Genomic DNA, 19,343 nt, shown 5'->3' with positions numbered 1-19,343 from the left:
CCCTGATAAGTCGTTTTGATATTTGTATTGTTTTCATTTTTTTTAACCTGTTGAAGACCTTTAGGTCGAAACGTTGTTCATTGTCATTTGTTTGTATATTTCGTTGCGAGTCCAGTATATTAGGTATTACTCTTAAAAACCCTAAGACCAGTGAATGTCGAGATATATATGTTAATTGGATCTGTGATCCAAACATGCCTTTTGGTCAATCTCGATGGCACTTTATTCAACTCGCCCTACGGGCTCGTGGAATAAACTTCCATCTCGATTGACCAAAAGCCATGTTTGGATCACGGATCCAATTAACGTATATTATATTGGTGTTTGGGATGTTTTGTTATGCTAATGGATTTCCTTTAGAAGGCATAGGGAGTGTTGACAGCTGTGTGCGTGTGTGTGTGTGTACGTGTGTGAATGTGTACGAGTGTGTGTGCATACGAGTGTGTACACGCAGGGCCAAGCACAGACACCTGAGTTGGGAAGGTGTGTGTGTTTAGATCATGGTTTTGTTGGGGCAGCTTTAAATGCATGGAGAGTATGAGTGACTGTGTGTGTACATGAGTGTCTGTATTTGTGCGTATTTCAAGTCGGATGTGTGAGGCAGGAGAACTTTCTTTAAAAGAATCCTTATCAAGTTTGTCGGTCATGAGCCTCACGTACCTTTCACTCTTTGCTCCCTTTCACCCCTTCCTACTTGAAGCAGCACTTTGGATCCAGCTTCCAAGCTTTATTGCAACCATTTGTCTGATTGGTTGCAGGTTATCATGGTGACTGGTGATCACCCAATCACAGCCAAGGCCATCGCCAAGGGCGTGGGAATCATCTCGGAGGGCAGCAGGACTGTCGAGGACATCGCCGCCGAGCGTGGCATCCCCGTGGAGGAGGTTGACCCCAGGTAGGAATCAAATCAACTTCATTATCTCACATGGAGAAATTGCAGTGGAGGTGCATGTAACATAGAGACAAACGAAACACTACAACATCAGCATTACATTTAAATAAATGTATATTAAGTAATAACATTGTTCTCAACTAAACACCTCTCTGCATACAGATGCTTCCCTCTTTTGTCAAATGATGATCATCATGCGTAGCTGCTAACCCTGATGGTTTAACTGGAATCATCTATTGTTCTTTCCAGTCCTGATTTTCTCGATTACTGCAGTATCTCCCCGCGGGTTAGGGGGAAGAATTTACCCGATGCTCCCCAGCATGTCGTAAGAGGCGACTAACGGATTCTGTTTCTCTTTTTACCCTTGTTAAGTGTTTCTTGTATAGAATATAGTCAATGTTTGTAAAGATTTTAGTCAAGCAATATGTAAGAAATGTTAAGTCCTTTGTACTGGAAACTTGCATTCTCCCAGTAAGGTCATATATTGTACTACGTTGCCAGCCCCTGGAGCAATATTTTGATAAGTGCTTTTGTGAACAAGAAACAATTAACAAGTGGCTCTATCCCATCCCCCCCCTTTCCCCGTCGCGATATAACCTTGAATGGTTGAAAACGACGTTAAACACCAAATAAAGTAAAGAAAGAAAGATTACTGCAGTGATTTCCTGATTTGCGAAGGTTCCAGATAATGGGCTGATTGGCATGATTTCTAAAGTGCCCGAGTATCGCCATCCCAATGGTTTGGGTTGCCGTCTTGTGTAAATAATTAGTTGAGGATAATCAAGGTTGCACCATTTTACTTCGTATTTTCCAGGACCATGCACATAAAACCAGATTGATAATACCCTCATCATAAAAAAAAACAATGGCGAGTACTAAGAGTACTTCATTTTGAAGGGTTGAAGGACTTGCGGTGTATGCTAATACGAGTACTTGAATTTGAAGGGTTTAAGTACTGCGGTGTGTGTGCTAGACTTTTTTAACATTATTCTTCTTATCCGCATCATCAGAGAGGCCAAGGCTGCTGTTATCCACGGCGGTGACCTCCGTGACATGACCCCTGCCCAGATTGACGAGATTCTGCGTAACCACTCTGAGATTGTGTTTGCCCGTACCTCCCCCCAGCAGAAGCTGATCATCGTGGAAGGTTGCCAGCGCCAGGGACAGATCGTGGCTGTGACAGGCGACGGTGTCAACGATTCCCCTGCCCTCAAGAAGGCCGATATTGGTGAGTGTTGGTCGAGGTGATGCGAGTTGTCTCCCTTCACAGTAGCCTTTGCACTTATATAAGAGTTGTCTGCCAGCTTAAGCATTGGCTATTTATCATGCATGGGAATTTTCCTCGGATCCGATGATTTTCGAGAAAATTTACACATTTCGTAAAGAAAGAAACTCCTCCTCCGAGAAAAAAAATCGGAAGAAAATTTGAAAAAGACAACCTGCCTAGTATGATGAATGTCCTTCTTAAAACCATTCCTTCACTCGGTGAGATTCCGTCTGCGTGAGATGCTTTTGCAAGCAATTTGAAAGAGCCTACAAGAGCATCATTTGTTGGCTAACTTTCCCGCTTTCATTCTTAAATGCATACATACATACATCCAGCTGAAATTTAATGTTAACAAGGAGAAGCAGTTGCGTAGATGACACTCAAGCGGAACAAAGTGGACAGAGTTCTCATGATCTTCTATCGGAGAAGTCCGTGGAGACTTCAGTGAGATACATTATTAAAACAAAGTGTGTTGTTTCAGGTGTTGCCATGGGTATCGCCGGCAGTGACGTGAGCAAACAGGCCGCTGACATGATCCTGCTTGACGACAACTTCGCCTCCATCGTCACCGGTGTGGAAGAGGGTAAGCAAACGGCAAATGGTTTTGATGCTTTCATAGATTCAATTTAATTCAATTCAATTTGATGCAACTTTATTATCTAAATCTAACAAACAAATGTTTCTTTTGGCTCATGTACATGTACAAAATAACATCACATACAATCACACTCTCAAAACAATCAATTGGAAAATCATACTCAGGTATTTGGGGAAGGGCAAGACTCTATAACCTTCTTTCTCTTTGTACAAGACTTCTGATCTTCTGATTTTTGCACCAATTGTCCTGCAGTCAATTTTCCAGTCTATAATTCTCTTGCTCTCTCTATGTACTTGAAGTCTGATCTATCCTATGGTCATTTCAATAGTCTATAATTCTCTCTCCTTTCTGTGCAGGACGTCTCATCTTCGACAACTTGAAGAAGTCGATCGCCTACACCCTGACTTCCAACATCCCCGAGATCTCCCCCTTCCTGATCTTCATCCTGGCCGATATTCCCCTGCCTCTGGGCACCATCACCATCCTGTGTATCGATCTGGGCACGGACATGGTGCCCGCCATCTCCCTGGCCTACGAGAAGGCTGAGAACGACATCATGAAACGCCAGCCTCGTGACCCCATCAAGGACAAGCTTGTCAACGAGAGGTGGGTGCTGCTCGTCTTTGGAAATCCCACAACAGATAGTCTTTCGGATGAGACGAAAAACCGAGGTCCCTTCGTGTACACTAAATTGGGGTGTGCACATTAAAGATCCCACGATTGACAAAAGGGTCTTTCCTGGCAAAATTGTATAGGCATAGATAAAAAATGTCCACCAAAATACCCGTGTGACTTGGAATAATAGGCCGTGAAAAGTAGGATATGCGCCGAAATGGCTGCGATCTGCTGGTCGATGTGAATGCGTGATGTATTGTGTAAAAAATTCCATCTCACACGGCATAAATAGATCCCTGCGCCTTGAGTCCGAGTCTGGAGATAAGCGCGCGATATAAGCCTTCATATATAACATAGACTGCTAACGATCCAAAATTGAAGACCAAAGAATCGTACGAACGTTTGAGGCCACTGTATGAGCAAAAGTTTCCAATCACAAAATCATAGAACAAAGACTTGTACGTTCATGGAACATTTATTATTGACAAAACAAAACGTTACATTTACTAGTGGTTTGTGAAGTATCATAAGTGTTTGTCTGTGCGCTTATCAGACCACTGGGTCGACGTAACCCCCCGCTAGTTAGGGGGAAGAATTGATCCGATGCTCCCCAGCATGTCGTAAGAGGCGACTAACGGATTCTGTTTCTCCTTTTACCCTTGTTAAGTGTTTCTTGTATAGAATATGTGACCCTCCACCACGGAATGAGTCGCATGTCGCCTCGCGCGGTTCTGCGCTTGGCTTAATATAAGTCCGGGGAGTGTCTGGTAACAGTGTGAGGGTCACCTTAGTCACAGGCTTATAACTCAAACAGTTTTCGCTCTTTTCTAAAACGGTTTTCACCACTGGATAGAGCATAAAAAACTCTATAGGAAAATGTAGAAATATGAAAATCATGCAAAGGTGACATGCGACTCATTTCGTGGTGGAGGATCACATATAGTCACATATAATTTTTGTAAAGATTTTAGTCGAGCAGTATGTTAGAAATGTTAAGTCCTTTGTACTGGAAACTTGCATTCTCCCAGTAAGGTAACATATTGTACTACGTTCCAAGCCCCTGGAGCAAATTTTTGATTAGTGCTTTTGTGAACAAGAAACAATTGACAAGTGGCTCTATCCCATCTCCCCCCTTTCCCCGTCGCGATATAACCTTCGTGGTTGAAAACAACGTTAAACACCAAATAAAGAAAGAAACGAAAGGGTCGACGTACCATTGAATGTAACGTTTTGTTTTGTCAATAATAAATGTTCCATGAACGTACTTTTGGTTTTCTATGTTTTGATGGGGCTCGCGCTATAGAAAAGTTATTTATTATTATTAAAGTTGGTATCAGAGGACTGGGTGGCCGAGTGGTAACGCACTTGCGCTCAGAAACGAGAGGTTGCGTGTTCAGGCCTGGGTCAGGCCGCAATTTTCTCCCCCCTTTCCTAACCTAGGTGGTGGGTTCAAGTGCTAGTCTTTCGGATGAGACGAAAAACCGAGGTCCCTTCGTGTACACTACATTGGGGTGTGCACGTTAAAGATCCCACGATTGACAAAAGGGTCTTTTCTTGACAAAATTGTATAGGCATAGATAAAAATGTCCATCAAATACCCGTGGGACTTGGAATAAAGTAAAAAAAATTCCATCTCACACGGCATTAAGTCTCAGGAAACATGAATACACGCATGCAGGGAAAAAAAAAAATATGGGTAGCGCCGTATGTATGGCAGCTCGCTTTCCCCGGGGAGAAAGCAGCCCGAATTTCCATGAGGGTAACCTCACTGGACTGTAAATCTTTTCCAATCCAATCCAATCCAATCCATTCTTTCTTTCCAGGTTGATCTCCATGGCTTACGGTCAGATCGGAATGATCCAGGCCTCTGCCGGTTTCTTCACCTACTTCGTCATCATGGGTGAGAACGGCTTCTGGTACAACCGTCTCCTGGGAATCCGTAAGGAATGGGACTCGCGCGGTGTCAACGATCTGGAGGACTCCTACGGCCAGGAATGGGTAAGCCTTGATTAATGATAATTATATTTTATTTTAGATAAGCCGTGATTAAATTACATATCTTACCCAACTCACATATAGCAATTAACTCTAGTTCAGTGCTGGTAACGCTGTACGCGTCCCCTTGGTAACAAGGAAGGCGCCTCTAAAAAAAGAGTGACATGAGACCCGTAAGGGTGTCTAAGCCAGCCCGGAAACGAGACTGCCTTCCGTATGCGCGCGCATACACCGCCATTTGCAATTCAATCCAAAGCTCAGCGCCAGTGAGACTGGTCGCATTTGATGTACGCTCCGGCTGTTTCAGCCGTTTTTGACTTAGTCTTTTGACTTTGTTGTTCCTCTTGGTATCTTCTTGCATCTGGACTTCTCTACTACTGTTGAGGTGAGATCGTTCTTGTTTTTTCTTGATTTTGGCAGCGTTGTTGGCCGCATTTTGGACTTGAGAAAATTTTTTCTTTTCTGCAAAATTTTTTCGTGAGTCTTTGTTGTGTCATGGCCGACAATGCTAAGAAGAGGTGTACGCCTAAAAAGGTAGCTGCTGCGCCCACTTCTTCTAAAGAATCTTCTAGGAAGACTAAACAATCCGTTTCTGGTGAAGATACTCTTGCAAAAAAATCTTTTGATGTGTTTGTTGATTTGCCCGCTAAGCCGGTAGACAAGACAGCGGCCATTTTGTCGGCGAAGCCGGTTGACAAGACCGCGCACGTGAATAAACCTGCTAAGGGGGATTCTCCCCCTGAGGTGCCGGGGTTGGCATCTGCTGATGTTGCTGCTTTGTTGTTATCTCTTAGTTCACAGGTGTCTACTTTAGCGGCCGAGATTACTTCGACGAGAGCGGAGCTTCGCTCTCTTCCCTCGGGTGTGGCCGGCGTCTCTTCGCTTGCCAGCGTTCGTGCGTCTCCTGCCACTACAGTCACGAGAGCGGAGGTGCATGCCTCTCAGGATGATGAGATTGTGCCTTGTCCGCTTTTGGGTTCGCATTCCGGCGTTCCTTCTCGTTCACAAGGTATGTCTGCTGAGTTAGTAACCGGGTTCTCCGGCCAAAACTCGGCACGTGGTCAGGAGCGAGTAGCCTCAGGCGCATGGCGGCCGGGCGAAAGTTCTTATCTCTCGGCTGACTCAACCCGCTTTGGCGGCCTTTCAGTGGGGAGTAAGAGCCCTGGTACACGTAAGGAAGTTCCACTGCACTCTGCTCAGTCTGGGGACGGGGGCGAGTGTGTGTGGCTTCCGACCCCGCCCTCTGGGCGGGGGGTAGACAGTAAAGCTGGTTCTCTGCTGGACGATGGTAGTCAGTACGGGGATCAGCTTCAGGATTGCGCAGAGGTGCAAGACGACTGTTTTGATGACGACGCTTCCGGTCAGGCGGAGGGCGTTGGATTCAATTTGCCGCGTAAGCTGTCTTCGGCTGTGGCCCTGGCTGCTACTACGGCATCTAAGTATTTTGAGGAAGCAGTGGTGGAGTGCAACTCTCAGTTGGTACCTCCACCGTCTGCGCTGGGAGACTTTCGGAGTGCTAAGGACGCTAGGTGTTCGCTCCGTTTCCGTGAGTCTCCTGCGGTGGCGTTTGAGATGGCTACGGTCTTGGCGACTTCGCGCTATCAGACGCTGTCCCAGTCCGCTATGGTGCCGCTGTTGTCACAGCATGGGGTTGCCCCTGATTCGGCTTTGCCGTACCTGGCTCAAGCAGGGCGGCAGGTTCCTGGTTCTGCTGTTCGGAACTTCAAACTTGCTTCTCGGCCTATCAGCTTGGTTGAGTCTTTTTCCTTGCCTAAGGCCGTGCTGCCGGTGACTCCGGAGCTGGCCTCCTTGAGAGAGGATGGGTATAGCAAAGACAGATCGGTCCCCTATTCAGAAGCTTCCCTGTTGTCTCTGGAAGAAACAGGGAGGTCTCTCCTGGAACTAGCCTCGGTTTCAGAATCGCTTCAGCGATCATTGTCTCGGTCTATTGCTACCTCTCTGGAACCTTTTGAATTCCGCTTTGATGCCTCGGCAGAGGATGTGACGACTCTTTTGGCTACTTTGGGCAAAGTCACGCAGGAACAAATGCATTTGTCAGCCAGGCTTTATACACATGCGGTTCTCTCCCGCAGAGCGGCCTTTCTCGCTGGCTCCAAGATCAGGGATAAAGGTACGATAGAGACTCTCAGACTTTCTCCGTTTACGGAAGGGTCTCTTTTGGGCCGGGCGTCGTTTGACGCGCTGGAAAAAGAGACTCATGACGCTAGGGACTTGGCTATTGCTCGTATCGCGCATCAGGGTTTTTCTAAGTCGCAGAGCAAGCCACAGACTCAGGGCAAGACGCAGACTCAGAGCAAGACGCAGACTCCTTCCTTTGGGGGAGGCAAGGCGCAGAGTCAGGGCTCCTCTTCACGAGGCAGGGGGCGTGGTGCCCCTTATCAGAAGAGGGGTTCATTTGGTGGTTCTCGGGGGTCGGGGCGTAAGCCCAACCCCCAATGATGTCTTCCCGAGCTTTTGATCCCGTTGGCCCCCACCTTTGTGGTGGCGGGCGGCCCCTCCAGGGCCATCGCTACCTGGACACATTTGGTGTCCAGCGAGTGGATCGTGGGGATTATTCGTTCGGGATTTCGTCTTCTTTGGGCGGAGGGAAAGGCTCCTCTGTCCAGAATTCCGCCGCCTTTTCGGTTCCCGAGAGACCCGGAGGCCAAGGCAGCCGTACAGGGGGAAGTGGCATCCCTTCTGTTGAAAGGGGCTATCGAGGAGGTGCTCGATCAGGGGTCTCCGGGTTTTTACGGGAGGTTGTTTGTGGTCCCCAAGGCTTCGGGGACATGGAGACCTGTCCTAGACTTGTCAACTTTGAACAAGTTCCTGCGTGTGGTGAAATTCACCATGGAGACTCCGGCCTCAGTGAGAGAGGCTTTGCGGCCAGGAGACTGGGTCACGTCTGTGGATCTGACCGACGCTTATTTTCATGTGCTCATGCACCCGTCAGACAAGAAATGGCTTCGGTTCCGTTGGGGGGAGAAAATTTTCCAGTTTCGAGCGCTCCCTTTCGGGCTTTCGCTCGCCCCCTGGATTTTTACAATGGTCATTCGTCAACTCTGTGCCCTTGTGAGGCAGGAGGGGGTGCGTCTGAGAGCCTACTTGGACGACTGGCTGATTTTGCACCAGGACCAGGTTCTTTGCAGCAGGCACACACAGAGAGTGCTCAGTCTGGCATTTCAGCTCGGTTTCACGGTCAATCGGGTGAAGTCGGAGTTGGATCCGTCACAGGATTTCTCGTATCTGGGGATGCAGTTCAATACTCTGGATTGGTCGGTTCGCCCGTCGCAAAAGAGAGTGGACAAGTTGCAGGCTTCTATCCGCTCTCTTTACGGAGAGAATCTGTCCACGGCCCGGGAGTTGTACTCTCTGTTGGGTCAGATGGAGTCCATGGCGCCTCTTGTTCCTCTAGGCAGAGTACACAAACGGCCGTTTCAGGCAGCTCTGCAGGCGCTATGGGACCAAACTTCGCAAGATTGGAATGCTCAGATCGAATTGGGGTCTTGGTTCAGCCGGACCACAAGTGTTTGGCTTCTCCCCTGGGTGTCGCAGGGCGTTCCAATTGTTCCTCCGCCTCCTCAGAACAATCTGTTCACGGACGCCTCCCTGTCGGGCTGGGGGGCTCATCTTGCAGATCAGACAGCGTCCGGTGTGTGGAACGTCAGTCAGGCCTCTTGGCACATAAACGTTCTGGAGCTAGAGGCAGTAGCGCTGGGCCTTCGGGCGTTTCTTCCTCTGTTGGGAGACAGTCATGTCAAGGTTCACACCGACAACATGACTGTGGCGGCTTACTTAAACCGTCAAGGGGGCACTCGCTCTCAGGTCCTCTCGGACAGCGCGTGTCGCTTGCTGACATGGTGCAGTTTGCACAACATTCTCCTGTCAGCGGTCTATCTGAAAGGCACTCTCAATGTCTTGGCCGATGCTCTCAGCAGAGGGAACAAGATCTTACACTCGGAGTGGACTCTCTCCCACCAGGCTCTGGAGCGCCTTTGGGCGCAAGTAAGCAAGCCTCCCATCGACTTGTTTGCGACGAGATACTCGACTCGTCTCCCTCTTTTCGTGTCTCCGTTTCCCGACCCTCAAGCTTGGGGGGTCAATGCTCTGGAGATGGACTGGACAAATCTGCAGGCTTATGCGTTCCCACCGTTTTGCCTTCTCGGCAAGGTGATAAGAAAAGCAGAACTAGAAGGGCCGGCGTTGGTGTTGGTGGCCCCTCTTTGGCCCAGCCAGCATTGGTATCCCGATCTGGTTCGCATGGCGGTTCGTCCGCCCATTCCTCTCGGGGTTCGAAAGGGCGATCTGTTGCAGCCCAGGTCGGGCATTCCGCACCAGAATCCTCAGGCCTTGCAGCTACACGGATGGATTCTGTCCGAGGCTCTCTGCTCCGGGCGGGTGCCACAGCTTCGACTTTAAAATTGGTTCAGCAGGCACACAGGGATTCGACCAAGTCTGTATATGCTTCGCATTGGTCTTCCTGGTCCAAATGGTGTTTGGAGAACGGCGTCGATCCTCTGGCTCCGAGATCGATGCACGTAGCTAATCATTTATCCTGGTTGGCGGAACAGGGCGGTTCTCCTTCCTCTTTGCGCGTAAGAAGGTCAGCTATTTCCTCTACGCTTAGACAGCTTGGCCATAGAATCACTTTAAGCGGCGTGATAGCGAGTGTAATCAAGGGCGCCTCTCTTGATTTAGCTCGGTCAAAGGTACAGCTCCCGGCGTGGGACCTGTTTTTAGTTCTTCGTTTTTTGGCTTCGGATGATTTTGAACCTCTTCATTTAGCCAGTTTGGCTAACCTTACGAAGAAAACTTTATTTCTTGTTTTGCTCGCGACTGCTAGGCGCGGCAGCGAAGTGCACGCTCTCTCGGGTTTGGCAAAAGATATTGCCTTAGAGAAAGATGGATCTTTTACTTTGAAATTTCGTCCGGATTTTTTAGCTAAAAACCAAAAACCTGGTCAGTTATCTCCTTGTATTCGTGTTCCCCCCTTGAGCAGCGTTCTGGCTCCGGGGGATCCTGATGTTTGTAATTGTCCGGTAAGGGCCCTCAGCAGCTACCTGGCTAGGACTCTACCGATTCGCTCAAAAACTCAAAAGTTGTTGTTCATCTCACTCAACACGGTGAGAGGGAAGGATATTTCGAAGATCACTCTGACTAAATGGGTTTCAAGCACCATTAGGCAGGCTTACATTTGGTGGCAAAGCCAGTCTGGCGATGTCAGAGCCGTGTTACCTCTTACTTCGTCCCGGACACATGAAGCGAGAGCTTGGGCGTCTTCCTTAGCGGTGCTTCGTTCTGGACGCCTCTCTGAAGTTCTTGCGGCTGCGTACTGGCAGTCGGAAGACATTTTCATTCACTTTTACCTGAGGGATGTAGCCTCAAGTCGTCAGGACGGCAGTTCAGCTTTGCCGTCCTTGGTGGCTGCAGGGCAGGTTCTACATTCTTAACGTGGTGAGTACCCGCCACCTATAGTAGCAATCTGCTATATGTGAGTTGGGTAAGATATGTAATTTAATCAAAAATTTTAGTAATAAATTTTCATTTGATTAATATACTTACCCAACTCACATCGTTTATTCCCTCCCGCCTCCCCGCTGTGGTGGGTGTTTGGGTCTAAAAAAAGGTGTGAGTTGGGCTTCGCTTTAGATTGAATTGCAAATGGCGGTGTATGCGCGCGCATACGGAAGGCAGTCTCGTTTCCGGGCTGGCTTAGACACCCTTACGGGTCTCATGTCACTCTTTTTTTAGAGGCGCCTTCCTTGTTACCAAGGGGACGCGTACAGCGTTACCAGCACTGAACTAGAGTTAATTGCTATATGTGAGTTGGGTAAGTATATTAATCAAATGAAAATTTATTACTAAAATTTTTGATTAATGATAATTATATTTTATTTTAGATAAGCCGTGATTAATGGTAATTATATTTTATTTTAGATAAGCCGTGATTAATGATGATTATATTTTATCTGAAATAAGCCGTGATTAATAATTATATTTTATTTTAATCCACAGAGGCTGTTTTACCTATGTATATACGCAAGTTGTTATGAATGCAAAATTGCTAACACGCACATGCCTACATACCACCTCCTCACGAACACACACACACACACTCGCACTTGCACATTCTCACATACACACACACACACTTGCATACACACACACACACACACATACTTACACACACTTGCATACACACACGCTTGCACACATTTGCACCGGAACCCCTTTTCACTTTTGCACTTAACTTCAACTTTTATGTTAACTTTTAACTTAACGTTTTCTTTCATTGCCCACCAGACCTACTCCCAGAGGAAGAAGCTGGAGTACACATGCCACACCTCCTTCTTCGTGTCCATCGTCATCGTGCAGTGGGCCGATCTCATCATCTGCAAGACCAGGCGTCTCTCCCTCTTCCAGCAGGGAATGAAGTAAGCCTCGTCCTTTTCTTTTCCTTTCTTCGTCCAGTTCCCATTTCAATCCAAGGGAGATAATCTAGATTGTCAACGGGTAAATGCAAAATCTAGATTGTCAATGGATAAACAGGCCTGGAAGTGGCGAGTATTTTACTCACCATGGCGAATAGAAACATGTATCTGGCGAGTAGAAATGTTCATCTACTCGCCAAATGCAAGTAAAGTTGCTGAAAGAAATTATTGGTTTGGCTAGTAAAGTTTGCTCTCTGGCTAGTAAATTTGTTAGACTTTCAGGGCTGGTAAATGCGAGAAGCCAGAAAAATTTGCATTGCATCAGATTTTTCAAGACAAGCAACTGTTCTTCTGGATGAAATGCTTATGCAATAGCAACTTCTCCACAGTCCACACCCATTTGTATTTTCTTAATCGTCATAATTCCACAGTTATGTGTTGGTCAAAAAGACCTTTTCGGCGGCATCTGTGCAGCTCTCACGAGATATCCGTGTTCTTTGTTATTCTTTGAAAGTCGCAAGCATTTTGATCTTAGGCCTTCGCAGATCTTGCAAGAAAGCCAAACATCATGCTTTACTATGCACTAAAGTTTGAGGGAACTTGGAATACTGATAGGGTCTATAGGTTGAAGGTTCATGGAAAACCCACAACCAATGAACCATTTACGTTGTGTTCTAATTGACTAGATTTTGCAAATGTACCATTAGCACACACCGTGGAAGATAACATGGTTCTTTACTTCACTTTTGATTTATTTCCCAGAGTCAACTTTGTGCAGACTCTCCTTGGTGTCCGAACACCCCCGTGTGCACGCATGCGCACGATAAAGAACCCAAGTTCACGGCGAAAGTCGCAGGGCTTGGAAACATGAATACACGCATGCAGGAAAAAGAAAAAAAATGGTTAGCGCAGCTCGCTTTCCCCAGTGAGATAGCAGCCTCAATTTCCATGAGGGTAACCTCACAGGACTATATCAAATCTCATCCTTATCCTTATTTTTCAGATTTAATGTACTGGTTCTAACCTGGGGTTGTTTTGTTGTTTTCAGGAACCACCACCTGACGTTCGGTCTGTTCTTTGAGACGGTGCTGGCTGCCTTCCTGTGCTACTGCCCCGGCCTGGACAAGGGTCTGCGTATGTACCCTCTCAGGTGAGTCGCACCGTTTCTTTCACAATCGGTGAGAAATCCAAAACAGACGGAATGGGAGAGACAGACAGCAAGACAGAACGCGAGAGAAAGAAAATACGCGCAGAAAGATATAAAATACGCGCAGAAAGATATAAAATACGCGCAGAAAGAAAGAAAATACGCGCAGACAGATATAAAATACGCGCAGAAAGAAAGAAAATGCGCGCAGAAAGATATAAAATACGCGCAGAAAGAAAGAAAATGCGTGCAGAAAGATATAAAATACGCGCAGAAAGAAAGAAAATGCGCGCAGAAAGATATAAAATACGCGCAGAAAGAAAGAAAATGCGCGCAGAAAGAAGAGGACATCATAATTCATCATGACAGTACACCATACATCACGTGCCATCATAATTCATCATGGCAGTACACCATACATCACGTGCCATCATTCCATACTTTCATCATACCATCCTGAAGAAAGAAGTTTATCGCTGCCGAAATACTGATGAAGAACATATCAAACCTGGTTACTGTGTCTTTTTTTGTTTTAAAGAATGGTAATGTTTCTAAAACAAGAAAGGTTAGTTAGAAAGTTGAATCTGGGAGTAAACATAACATTCGCCAGTAGAAGAAGTATCTTTTTACATTTAGTCAAGTTTTGACTAAATGTTTTAACATAGAGGGGGAATCGAGACGAGGGTCGTGGTGTATGTGTGTGTCTGTCTGTCTGTGCATGTGTGTGTGTGTGTGTAGAACGATTCACTACTGGACCGATCTTAATGAAATTTGACATGAGAGTTCCTGGGAATGATATCCCCGGACGTTTTTTTTATTTTTTTCGATAAACGCCTTTGATGACATCATATCCGACTTTTTGTAAAGGTTGAGGTGGCACTGTCACACCCTAATTTTTCAATCGAATTGATTGAAATTTTGGCAAAGCAATCTTCGACGAAGGCCGGACTTTGGTATTGCATTTCAGCTTGGTGGCTTAAAAACTAATGAATGAGTTTGGTCATTAAAAATCGGAAACTTGTCATTAAAAAATTTTTTTATTAAACGATCCAAAAATAATTGCATCTTATTCTTCGTCATTTTCTGATTCCAAAAACATATACATATGTCATATTTGGATTACAAACAAGCTCTGAAAATTAAAAATATGAAAATTTTGATTAAAATTAATTTTCCGTAATCGATTTAAAAACAATTTCATCTTATTCCTTGTCGGTCCCTGATTCCAAAAACATATAGATATGATATGTTTAGATTAAAAACAAACTCGGTAAGCTAAAGAGAATAGACATACAGAAAAGCGTGTTATCCTGCTCAGCGCGACCACTACCGCACTATTCTGCGACGAAACTACGAGTATGTGGTCTTGGTGAAAAAAGCAGTGCGTTCAGTTTCATTCTGTGAGTTCGACAGCTTGACTAAATGTTATTTCGCCTTACGCGACTTGTTTTTTTCTTTTTTCCCCCCTCTCATTGTGACAAAATCAGAATTAGAAATACAAGGAGGGCAGGTCATTGAAACGTTTGATATTGACAAAACAAAACGTTACATTTACTTTTCTATTTGACGTGTTGCTAACGTCCTTCGTTGTTTGTTGCAGGTTTACATGGTGGCTGACAGCTCTACCTTTCAGCTTGATAATCTTCGTTTACGACGAGTGCAGAAAATTGCTCTTACGGAGAAACCCGGGAGGATTTGTGGAGAGAGAAACGTACTACTAGTTTTCGCCATGCCGCATTTCTTACATCATTTTTTCCCACCTTCATTATGCCCATTTAATTCTTCGTTCTTTTTTAATTTGAAAGTATTTCTTCACGGGCACGAGTCATGTTGGACATTTTCTGTAAAACACAATTTTTTTTCTTCCGGGCATCGGTCCACATTACTTTTGAGTGTTAAATCTTTTTGGATGGTTTTTGTTTCTTCAGAAAAATTGTTGTTAGGGTTACTATCTTTCCCCTTCGTCTCGTTGTGAGAAAATCAGACATCTACCGGGCAACACTGCAGATCAAATGTTAGGTCAACCTTTGACTTGTTCAACATGAGCAAGAATGGACATTTGAGTTGGGTTGAATGGACTGGATGGCAGTGGTTGGATCCGAAGAAAAAGATCCGAAGCCGTGTTTGAAGATTTAGCTGACGTTTGGTTGTTGAGAATGAGATTGTTGTTGTGAATTTTGTTCCCCTCCATATTGTTTTTCTCAATGGCATTTCACAGTTCATTCATTAAAGTTGACTCACCACTGTTTGAGTTTCTGTTGAATGTCTTTTTGGTTGGTTCTCTTTTTCTCCGGATTAACACTGTCCATTGTACTTCACTTTCATGTTCGTACATAACATGTATATCTGTGTTTATTTGGGTTTTATTTACTCGTGAAAAAAATAAAAATTACCTGAGCGGACACTTAGCAAGATACAAAGCAACGCACACGCCTACTTAGAAGTAGCTCGTTGGTTGGACACTTTCCGGATCGGTTGTAGACTGGTCGGAGATGCTTGGACGACTGATGATTTCATCTGTTTACTGTAGACGTTTTGTGCATATGTGTAGCGTGGTCTCGACACCGCCAATGTTAATCAGTTCATTTTGAACAGTCTGATGTTTTTAATCTTTTTCATTATTTCTGTGTAGTTTTTAACGATTGTTTTAATGATTGTTTTTAACGATTGTTTTCCTTTGAAAGTATAGTGCTTGCATACAAGGGGAAAGCTCGTGGTTTGTGTGAAAGTGGATTGAGTGAAAGCACCAGGAATTATTTTGTTTCTTACGGTGTAACATTACTACTATGGCATGGATTTTTATTGTACAGATTTATTACTGTGTTTCATTAATGCATTGAAGATGGAACTTTTTCATGAAGTGAATTTTTAAGAAGGGCAGGCAGGTTACCTATTAATTCTGAAATCATAGGCAGGGAAGTATTTTCCCTTCGATCTTTAAAGTCATTTTTGTAAGTGCAACACTGAAAATCATGTCGTGGTGATTATTTTAACTTTAGAGAATGTTTCTTGAAAGTTTAGCTGCTGTATGAGGGAACTGTTATCGTTGATTTAGACGGGTGTGGGTGTATTGATGGGATTTGGGGGAGTCTGAAAAAAAGATGGGAGACTTTTGGAGATCCTGTTATTTTAAACGAAGATGAGTGAACATTTTGGAGGAAAAATGTGTTAACGAGGTGTTTTGGTGAAACTGCACATTTGTGATTTACCGCCATGTGTGGCAATCCGAACGCCTTATAACTATTCGTTACCGTATTTGTGATTTTTTTTCTCTCCCCTATCTCTCTCTCCTGCAAAGTTGTGATTCATTGAGCGAGCGCTAGCTGGAATGCATGCGTCTTTATCTTTGCGTAACCGCACTGTTTGGATTTGGACGTTCTCGCTTTACTAGCTCTCCATCCCCCAAAATTGGACATTCCAAAACGTTTCCATTGTCGCTTTAACTGGAGACCTCAGATTGTCCGGTTGATTTTTTGTAGCCTGTGTGTCCTTTCTTCTCCTGTTTAACAAAATAAAATTTTGGAAAAAAAGAGTGATGAAAAAGACCTTTCATGTGTTGATTTGTTCTTCATACCTGGCAGTCAACAATACTGGGATCAACAGTGTCATATTTTGTGTAGAAAGACAGTTTTGGCTTTTCTTACCGTGCAGTTTTTGTGGTTCATCGAAGGACAGTTGACTACAATCGTCCTTCTCCATGTTTGACTTTTCTAATCATTTCTTGTGCGTTTTGTTGTAGACAATCTTTCTTGCCTAGTGCTAGTTCTAAACAAGTTGGAATTTGTTAGGAGAAGCTTTCTTTGACTGTGGCTGTATTTCTCTGTTACATATATTCTTCAGACTTGTATATGCAACTGTGAATTTAAATGTGTGAGCGAAAACAGCTATTGGAATTTAAAACGTGCCCATTGAACTATCACATAATGTGAAATATTTTGTCCGTTCTTAGATGTTGTTATCACCTAATGTGATATCATTGTGTCACAGATAATAGCATTTGTTACATGTGTTTAGAGCCGTTTTTACACAGTCGTCACGCTGCAAAGTAGATTTAAACACTCGCTGAATTTGACAATTCAATATAGATGGTATGCAAATGGACTGGTTTTTAAGAAGACACACGTGGTAGTCGTTGGAGAGGTCAGAACGGAACTGGAGTGACACCTGTATTTCGTGGGCAGTTGATCGTTTCGTGCCCCCTGCCATGTATAGGTAAAAACCCCAGTAAGCAACGTCTCTCCGCACACCTGACCCTAGGTAATGAAAAGTAGGTCAAACGTAAAGACCCAGAGTTTGTTAGATTACATTTTGTCTTGGGATGAAAATGAAGCATACTTTTTCATGATTGTTTTTCTTTTCTTCTGCGAGTTGTGTCACTTTTAAAGAAATTGTTCTGTGTGTATGAACGAGCTGATGTAGACATTTTTTAACCAGTATAATTAATAATTGTTGTTGGTAAATTGCACATTTTAGCGCCTCTTTCGCAGGTAAAACTGTTCGATGTTGGAACATTTTTTCAGGAAAAATCTCACGCAATGGAAAAGTAACCCTTTTTGGTGTTATTACACACATCATGTATTCTGTTAATACAATGTACCGCACGTCTATAGCATACTTGAATCCCGAAAAGAGATTTCGCTGCAGACCATCAAAAATGAAAACGCTTTGAGCGTTTTAAGGAGCTGTTTTGGCTGTGAAGGACAGATTTTCACAAGACTCCTTTTTGATATGCAATATTATTCTCCAACGTTTTACATAAATAGGTAACGCTTTTTTGAGATTTGATGTGCAGAAGACTCACTGAAATGTTGCGTGCGAGAGAGTGGAGGAATGCACATATCACAATATTTCTGGTGTAAAAAAACCAAACTTTGTTTGATTAATTCGTTACCAGAGAATTTGAAATGACTGTGTAGCTGATTCAGTGTATTCAACTTATTAACTTTTTTGAGTAGGACTGAACACAATTTTGTGACCTTTATTCCCCAGTGCAAGAAGAAATAAAGTTATAGGTCGAAGTTTTTTTTCTTGGTGTGTGTTGTTTGGAACAAGAGGTGTCTGTGTGTGTGAGATTGTAGAGTGCTTGAATATTTTTTTTTTTTTTTTTTTTCGTTCTGCGGTTTTGGGCTGCAGCTCCTATGTGCACACATTTTTTCACTAGTGTATCTTTGTTCTTTTATTGCTGGTTTTTTTTCCTCCCACCATTCAGGCAGTTCTAGTCCTTTTCTGGTGATGCATGCTGAGTAATTTTGTGTGACCAGAACCCACCAAATTCTAGCATTGATTACACCATCGTTTTTGAAAACATATGGCTGCCTAAATGTGTAAAAACTGTGTAAATGTGTAAAAACTGTCATACACATGAAAAGCCGACTAGTAAAAAATTAGAACACAACTCCAGTGTACATGGGGGAGACGGAGTTCCAGCCTATGAACGCAGAGGAAGAAGTTAGAATTTGGTCTTGCGTTTGCGTGTTGACACACACAGGGAGCAAGGCAGTAGGAGGCATTTACATAAGTTGACTTAGGACTTAAAATAATATCACTCTTAACCCACCATGTTAGCCGGGATTTGAACCCAGACCCTTTCAGTATGAGGGACGTCATCTATTGCAACCAGTCTAAGTTCATTTGAAGTGTGACCGGCACGGTGGCCTAGTGGTAAGGCGTCCGCCCCGTGATCGGGAGGTCGTGGGTTCGAACCCCGGCCGGGTCATACCTAAGACTTTAAAATTGGCAATCTAGTGGCTGCTCCGCCTGGCGTCTGGCATTATGGGGTTAGTGCTAGGACTGGTTGGTCCGGTGTCAGAATAATGTGACTGGGTGAGACACGAAGCCTGTGCTGCGACTTCCGTCTTGTGTGTGGCGCACGTTATATGTCAAAGCAGCACCGCCCTGATATGGCCCTTCGTGGTCGGCTGGGCGTTAAGCAAACAAACAAACAAACAATCATTTGAAGTGTGTCCTGCGCTTTTTTTCTTATTCTTCTCTTTCTTGTTCTTGGGTTTTTCTTTCACTCTGATAGTGATTTTTTTCCTGTTTTGTTTCATTCTATTGCACTGTTTAGAGACCCTTTTATTCCTTTCCCTGTGAATCATTTTGTAAATCACAACAGGTACATTCAGAATTTACTTGGCACAGAAATTCAAATCTTCAACATGGGTTGCCTTCTGTCTGGCAGACTTTTGTGCAAGTTGGATTTGAAAAAACATATTTTAGCGTAAAATCTGTGGTCTATTTATGACTTTCCGGGGCTACGAGGTTAAAAAGACAGGGATGAAAATCATGTACAGAATTCTGTACAGCACAAGCTACCCGAAACCCCACCTATACGGCGTGTATGACCTTGAGAGCTTCAGTCAACGCTTGAATTTTGCAGGGATAACATCCGGTTTGCT

The 19,343-nt window shown here is 44.5% G+C and overlaps 1 protein-coding gene across 1 annotated transcript in view; it reads left to right on the top strand.

Annotated features, from left to right (window-relative positions):
• Positions 1-17,968, top strand: part of LOC138973083 (sodium/potassium-transporting ATPase subunit alpha-like) — a 59,001-nt gene extending 41,033 nt beyond the window's left edge. Inside the window, exons 12-19 of the mRNA XM_070345742.1 lie at positions 759-895; positions 1,903-2,120; positions 2,641-2,742; positions 3,114-3,363; positions 5,196-5,370; positions 11,671-11,801; positions 12,847-12,948; positions 14,546-17,968. Of these exons, the coding sequence (XP_070201843.1) occupies positions 759-895; positions 1,903-2,120; positions 2,641-2,742; positions 3,114-3,363; positions 5,196-5,370; positions 11,671-11,801; positions 12,847-12,948; positions 14,546-14,666 (1,236 nt within the window). The 3' untranslated portion in view covers positions 14,667-17,968. The remainder of the gene's footprint in view (positions 1-758; positions 896-1,902; positions 2,121-2,640; positions 2,743-3,113; positions 3,364-5,195; positions 5,371-11,670; positions 11,802-12,846; positions 12,949-14,545) is intronic.
• Positions 17,969-19,343: the final 1,375 nt, after the last annotated feature.

Source organism: Littorina saxatilis, linkage group LG8 (assembly GCF_037325665.1).
Source record: "Littorina saxatilis isolate snail1 linkage group LG8, US_GU_Lsax_2.0, whole genome shotgun sequence".
In the NCBI taxonomy this organism is placed as follows: Eukaryota; Metazoa; Mollusca; class Gastropoda; order Littorinimorpha; family Littorinidae; genus Littorina; species Littorina saxatilis.
This window is presented reverse-complemented; position numbering and strand designations above follow the sequence as displayed.